The 7,712-nt window shown below is 39.7% G+C and overlaps 1 protein-coding gene across 1 annotated transcript; it reads left to right on the forward strand.

Annotated features, from left to right (window-relative positions):
* Positions 1-4,762: 4,762 nt before the first annotated feature.
* Positions 4,763-6,852, forward strand: LOC148133580 (extracellular calcium-sensing receptor-like). Its single transcript, XM_087954468.1, has 3 exons — positions 4,763-4,951; positions 5,927-6,145; positions 6,663-6,852. Exons 1-3 carry the CDS (start codon positions 4,817-4,819, stop codon positions 6,813-6,815), a joined length of 507 nt encoding a protein of 168 aa, XP_087810594.1. The 5' UTR covers positions 4,763-4,816; the 3' UTR covers positions 6,816-6,852.
* The last annotated feature ends 860 nt before the right edge of the window (positions 6,853-7,712 follow it).

Below are 7,712 nucleotides of genomic sequence, written 5' to 3' on the forward strand. Positions count from 1 at the left end.
CCCAACATGAGTCTGAAATGCTGGAAGTGCAAAAAGAAAGATGGAACATTCTACCATATGTGGTGGTCCTGTACAGAAGCCCAAAGATATTGCCTGAGAATTTAAAAATGGCTGGAGGAAATTATGACTGAGCAGATTAAACTTAAACCAGAATTCTTCCTACTAGGGATACTTAAAGTCAATTCCACCAAAAAGTTAATATTACATATATTACATATACTGACAGCAGCCAGATTGCACAAAGCTGGAAACAACCTTATACTCCACCAGAGGAAATGACTATCCAGAAAACAGCAAGTGTGCAGAAATGGATAAATTAATCCTAGCACTAAAAGATAAAGAAACATCAGAGTACTATAAGAGTTGGAACTGTTGGTATGAATAGATAGACCGAAGATATAATAATAAATAATAGTAAACCGTAAAGGAGGACAAGCTATAACTATAGGAATTATACTTTCGCACTAAAGATTAATTGTAAATATGGCACAAAATATTGATATAAATAAGAAACCACAAATTGTCGATGATGAAATTGTTTTTTAATCATTTTTCTTTTTTTGTTTTTCTCTGTCTTTCTATGCTTTGTGTGTGTGTTGTTCGTTTATTTTAATTGTAAAATCAATAAAGTTTATTTTTTTTAAAAAAAGAAGCTTTTTTTAAAGAAAAGAAATGATGGCGAAGCCAGACTGATGGACGTATGGTAACTTATATTATCTTTCAACTCTGGTGAACCTACATTAAAGTTGAGGGAAGAATTTGAATTAGAAGGTTATGCTTACTTTTGATTTACATATCACCAATTGAAAGAATGATTTAAATCAGATAAAAAAGAGTTGTGGGTTTGATTTTGCTAAAAATGAATTGGAAATCTTACTCCATGGTAGTGATATTGTTCCTAAGATTTATAAAATGTTGTTGAAATTGAATTTGGAAAGTGAACCCCAGAGTCAACTGTGAAATGCCCTCCAAAGTCTCAGACATGGAGGTTGCCATGCAGCAAGAACATTTATTTACTTACTTACTTACTTACTTACTTACTTACTTACTTACTTACTTGTCAAACATGTACAAGATAACAAGTATAAGTACGAACATAAACAAGAACAAAGGAAGAAAAACCAAAAGGACACATATAAACTGGGTGAAACCAGGCTCAATAGCAGGAACTGTGAGAGGGATCTTGGAGTCTTAGTGGTTACAGGAACTGGGCTTGGCTAGTCTAGTGAAGAGAAGGACCAGGGGAGACATGATAGCAGTGTTCCAGTATTTGAGGGGCTGTCACAGAGAGGTGCAGATCAAGCTATTTTCTAAAGTGCCTGTAGGCCAGACAAGGAATAATGGATGGAAACTAAACAAGGAGAGATTCAACCTGGAAATAAGGAGAAACTTTCTGACAGTGAGAACAATCAACCAAAGGAACAGCTTGCCCTTGGAAATTGTGGGAGCACCACCACTTGAGACTTTCAAGAAGAGATTGGACTGTCATTTGTCAGAAATGGTGTAGGGTCTCCCGCTTGGGCGGGGGGTTGGACTGGATGACCTATAAGGTCCCTTCTAACTCTGATTATGTTATATCTGTTATAAATACAGATAAATGGGGACAGTAAGACAGGGACAGTAGGCACGCTGGTGCGCTTATGCACACCCTCTTTAAGGACCTCTTAGGAATGCTGGGGCAGTTCAGTAGCAACAATCCCAACTGGTCCTGTGAATGAATCTTCAAGAAAAGAATTTCAGACCTGGCAATTTGGGGAGCAGCACCCCAAAAGACCAAAAGAGGCACACGGATGTCAATTCCTAAATAATAGTCTACAACAACAGAAATTTGCAAGCCTTGCCAAAAAATTGCAGTTAATACCCTGAGATTCTTCCTCAAATTCCATTTCTGCCTTGTGCCACTATTCCCAAGTAGCACTCATGTAATCTCACCAGATAAGGGCATAAGCCAAAAATCCCTCTTGTGTGCAGGGGTTACTTTAACATAAGTCAACTACACAACTTTCCCCATGACTCCATCTGCTCTGTGAATTACAAGAAGAGACACAAACATGTTTTCCATTCTGCTGCATGAAGAGAAGCTATTGCTAAGGAGAGAGGACAATGGCCTTTCCTTGAAATTATCAGAAGACAAGTCATTCTTTATATATCCCCTGTGGATTTCTAGACACAAAGATAAAACCTGCTTTTAAAAATACATCTGGGTTCACCAGCTGGGGGACAGAACATGTCACTTTAGCTAGTCTTGCAAAGAGCTCACTCCTGCACTTGAAGATACTCAAATGCCTTTGTTTCCTCTATAGTCACAGCCAAAACACAGGTAAGAGGAAGCATCATTGATATTAATTTGTCCTGGTGCCATCCAGGTGGCATAGGTTGTGTCTGATTTGCTAAAGCTCCAGTGAGTTTTCAGGAGCAACCTTCAAATCAGTTTCTCCATAAACCTTGATTTCTGTCCTAGGAGGGAAGGTGACAAGAATGACCAGGCAGAAGTCATGATACTTCTGATGCTTCTGATGCTCTTCTGTCTTCTGGCTCCAACTACAGCAAAGAGGATGCAAACCGTATGTGTGCTCTGGGATTATATTGACTTAGATGGAAGCTACTACAGGCCTGGTGATCTCATTATTGCTGGGAATTTGCCCTTGGGATTCATTGAAAAATCTCCAGTCCTAGACTTCAATACAGTGAATTTTCATCTACAGAATATGTATGTTTCAGCTGAAGGAGAAACATGCAGATAAATTGTTTCTTTGCTTTAAATTCTGGGATCTTATTCAGAAATATGTCTTCCCGTATTTGCACTGGCCTGATATAGAGCACATTTTGTGCTTTTCTCAATAAAATAGCAAGTTGTTAAAATAGGCTGGAATTCTCAATCTCTTCATCAGGAAGATGATAAAGAACAAAAATGAAGAGGGAAGCTGTGCTGGCTGAGTGAAGAAGTAAAATTATAATATCAACCTGAACAGTCATTTGTGGTAGAAAATACAAATAAAAGCTCTTCACGATGTACTTCTGCAGTGTTCAGGAGTTACAAAAATCAATCTCAGCTTTGGAATCAGCATTGTAAACAAATAATGTTATTCAGAAAATCTATGAGTTGACCCCCACTGTAGTCCTGTGCTAGCAAGCTATACCTCACCTGAAGAAGCTGCTCCAAAAGAGACCTTAAATAATTATGGTGAAAGAGGAGCAGTGGGAAAGGACTTCAGCCATTGCAATAAAGTGAATGTGGCAGGGATGATAGAGAGTATAAAACAGTCCATGATATCTATGGGAAGGCTTGTCTCCTTTCTCAGAATGTCATCCAAGTTTAGCCAAGAGGAAATCCTTTGGAAAAAAAAAACCAAACCCAATGAAATTGAGGAGTTTCTGCCCTCAAATTCCCCCCAAACAGTGAAGCAAACTCTACAGCCATGCACAAGCTTTCGTATAATGTCCTGCTATGTTTCCCTCACTACAGATACACTACCAGTAACTACCAGCAGTTCCTTGCATTGATGTTTGCTATCTCCCAGGTCAATAAGGATTTTCTTCTGCTCCCCAACATCACCCTTGGCTTCCACATCTATGGCCATTTCCAGAGGGATTTATATATTTCCTTAAACAGCCTCTCCATGCTCTCCTCACGAGGCCAAGTGGTTCCAGGTTACAAATGTCACCAGCAGGACAGTCTGCTGTCCGTCATTGGTGGTCTCAGTGCCAAGTCCTCAAGGTTGATGGCCTCCATCTTCAGCATTTTTAAGTTCCCACAGGTAAGAGAACCCCATTGGATACAGTATGGAATACACAAAGATCAAAACATATACAGAAGCCAAAGATTAAACTAAAAGTAGGGTTTTTTTGGGGGGGGGATATAATGAGTTTGTGACTCTTAATTTATACTTTATTAAAGGGAAGCCATTATTTTAGTTCCATTTATTCTCTGTATCAGGTTGTTGGTTTCTTGTCTTTTCTTCTGACAACCAGTAAAATGGCTAAGAAGAGAATAAGATTAAGTTTGCCAATCAAAGTGAGTCAGCCTGACAGGGAGGGCCATCAGCCATACAATGTTGACTCTTAAAGTTGTCATAAGACTTTGTCTTTGAAAAAAGAATCTCTTTTTCTCCAGCTTGGTGTTGGCTTTGAGTTTTCTCAGGGAAAGAGAAGAGTTTATCCTTCCTTCTTCCGGATTAATCCCAAGGAATCTCCTCAGTATGTGGGTTTAGTCCAGCTACTCCTGCATTTCCAGTGGAACTGGGTTGGGCTTCTGGCCCCTGAAGATGACAGGGGAGAACGTTTCATCTCAACTCTGGCACCAATGCTCAAGGAGAAAGAGATCTGCCTGACTTTCACACAAATGCTGGAATTGGATAATGTTGAAATCACTCAGAACAAGTTTATTCTCAATTTCCTCACCTGGTCGAAAGCAGAAGTGTTTATTATGTTTGGAGACTCAACTGTGATTAACAATGTAGCAGGGGCAGTACATTTGTTTGAAAAATTCACAAAAGTATCATTTAGGAACGTTTGTATCTTCACTTCCCATTGGAAACTTGGCATGGGAAAATCTGAAGAAATATTGCAATATATAAAGCCTTTGCATGGGGTCTTGCATTTTAGGGACCATTCTGGGGATATCTCAGAATTCAGCCACTTCCTCCTGTCTTTAGATCCCTTGAACCCTCAAGGAGATTTCTTTCTCCCTCTATGGTGGGAATTGGTCTTTGGCTGCAAGATCCATAAGTCAGGAAAGATCCCTCCAAAGGGGAATAAACACTGTACAGGAAAGGAGAATGTGCAGAATCTGCCCAATTACATTTTTGAAAAAAGAATGACAGGAGAAAGTTACAATATCTACAATGCTGTTTATGCTCTGGCACATGCTTTACATGCAATGTATGGATTCGGAGCCCAGCCAGCTATGATGAGGCTTGGAAAGAGGATCACAGATGTCCAGTCATGGCAAGTAAGTTCTGTGGCTTTGAATCAGTCCATAGACACTTAGATTGGAAGCTCCCCATATGAATTTCTTCAGTTCCTGATTAAATGTCTGCGTCCTCCCATTCTGATTCATCAGAGACCGGGTCATCTTTTCACTTGTGATACTCAGCTTGCTATGTGAAAAGAGCTTCTCATTAACAATGGATGGAAACTAACCAAGGAGAGAAGCAACCTAGAACTTAGGAGAAATTTCTTAAGGAACTGTTTACCTATAGAGGTTGTGGCTGCCTCATTGCTGGAGTCATTTAAGAAGAGACAGGATAGCCAGTTATCTAAAACTGTAGAGGGTCTGTTTCTTGAGCAGGGGGTTGGACTAGAAGACCTCCAATGTCCCTTCCAATACGGTGATTCTGTTTCTATGACAACCACAGCCCAGAGCAAGATTCAAAATGGTCCTAACAGGTTCCTGATCTGAAATTCATCAGAATTTCCTGCATCAAAGGCTAAAATATTGGACCTCTTTGAATAGTAAAGTGACCAACCTGGTCAGATGCTTCCTTGCACATGGTCCAGTTGATCAAACCTGGTTCCTGCATTCTGCAGCCTTTGACAATGAGCTAGAGAAAGTCAGTGGAATTTTCCAGGGTTCTGATAGAAATGATTTATTCATTTCAAAGATTCATTTATCAGTTAACCAGACCTTGGACAAAGGAACTATTGGAAAATGCATGTAGCCAAGTATCACAAAAGGAAAATCCTAAACTTAACTTTCGAATGTGGAACAAAAATTCTTCTCTTTGGGTGAAATTTGAGTTGGAAACCATGCCCAGGGATAAAGGGGAAACTTTTAGTTTCAGAGTTAAATACACTTGATTCCTCAGATCACCACCAAGAGATGGAGCTTCTCAAGATGGCTATTATGTGATGAGAGAAGCCACAATGTTTCATTGTAGCTCTAGGCCCCAAATACTCTCATTTCTAAAGGTCTCTTTTATTTCAGATTCTTCCCTATTTGAGGAATGTGCAGTTCAACAACAGTGCTGGAGAGGAAGTCTCCTTCTCACAAGATGGACTGGGATCTCCTCGTTATGATCTTCTCAACTGGGTTCTCCTCCCCAATCGATCTTTTGTTCCCATAAAGGTTGGGCAAATAAATCCTGAGGCTCCCCCAGGCCAGGATTTTACCATTAAATCTGATGGAATTATATGGGCCACAAAGGTGAGTTGAATGGAAATGTTGTACATTCAGGGAAAGATTCATTCTCTCCTGAAATGCAGAACATATTTCTAACTTGAAAAATAATCAATTGAGTCAAAAATCATTGCAGTCATTTGGTGAAAAATATGTTTTTCATGTAACACATTTGAGGTCTGATTTGTTTCAGTCCACAAAGGGAACAACGTCTGCTTGAGACGCAGGACGCAATTAAATTAAGAAACAGTGATTTTCATGGACTATTTCTGCTTAGTTGAATTCTCAGGGTTCTTTGTTTCAGAAATACTGTGATTCAGTCACAAGCCTTCCTTTGCAGGATGAAACCCAAGTTCCAAACTCCAGCATCTTCTGGGAGGTTGGGAGTGCCACTGGCCTGAATCCCCCAGCAGCTGTTCCTGGCTTTTCATAGACAATGGTGAACAATTTGGTTAGAAGAGATTCTGAGTATAGAAATGGGGAGGTGGAATAGAAATAGAAATGTAGGAACCAATTAAACAATGCATTGGTATTTCTCTTTCAGACTATCCCCTTTGCCAGGTGTGGCATGAAGAGGTGCCATGCAGGAGAGAGGAGAAGAGTTCCAGAGGGCGAGCAGGTTTGCTGCTACCAGTGTGATGGTTGTCCAGAAGGAACCATTTCTAATCAGACAGGTAGACCAGACTTTAACTCTTAATCCTCCAAAATCAAGGGAAGACATTCATTAAATCAATCTATTTTTGTTATTATTGTCATTTCTGATGAGATTAACATCCACTCATACTGCCCTACCACAGAGGACAACTTTCCTAATCCTCAGCAATTGCTTGCAGGATAGATTTAGGGCAGAATTTGTGAATCCCCAATATGCATTTCCACTCCTACTCTAACATCCAATTGGGAAAACCAACTTTCAATCTTTTACTAAGAAGTGGGGTGTGCGGTCCAAAGGTTTAATTTTTATCATTTAGTGCATGCTTCTTCCATCAGCTCTATCAACCTCTGAGGAAATAGACCTGCCAGAGAAAAAGGAGATCCATCTGTCTATATTTCTTCGATAGAGGAGGAGGGAATCAAAAAACTCTGAATGAACAGATTTGAAGTACAAAGCAGAGAGGTTAAGGCAGGGATAATATACACACAAACAAAATACCAGCATTCCTGGATAAAAGGTTTGTTGGTCTTACATGGGATCCAATATAAAGTGAGGGAGAAAACAAGCAGTAATCTTAATCTGAAAGCCACATTACCCATAGAATTGCCAAAGTAAATGGATACCTGGAACTGAACATATCCTCATCACTGGCTAATCAGTATCACAATAAATGTAGGATTATTTGCTATTTTTGATGCCCCATAAATAGCACAGGAGATTCTTTCATCACTCTCTTTATGAGTTGGTCACCAACAGAAAGGCAACATGCATATCACTTTTGTTGGAGGGATAATGTACATGGGTAGTTGCTCAAGAAATCCTTAGACAAAGTATTTTGATTTCAGATGCAGCTCACTGTGAACCCTGCCCAGAAGACCAATTTCCCAACAAGGACAAGGACCAATGCATTGCCAAGAAGTTCCACTATCTTGCCTATCA

Source organism: Notechis scutatus, chromosome 1, assembly GCF_049901735.1.
Source record: "Notechis scutatus isolate UNSWTSFEM ecotype Mainland chromosome 1, rNotScu1.2, whole genome shotgun sequence".
Lineage (NCBI taxonomy): Eukaryota > Metazoa > Chordata > Lepidosauria > Squamata > Elapidae > Notechis > Notechis scutatus.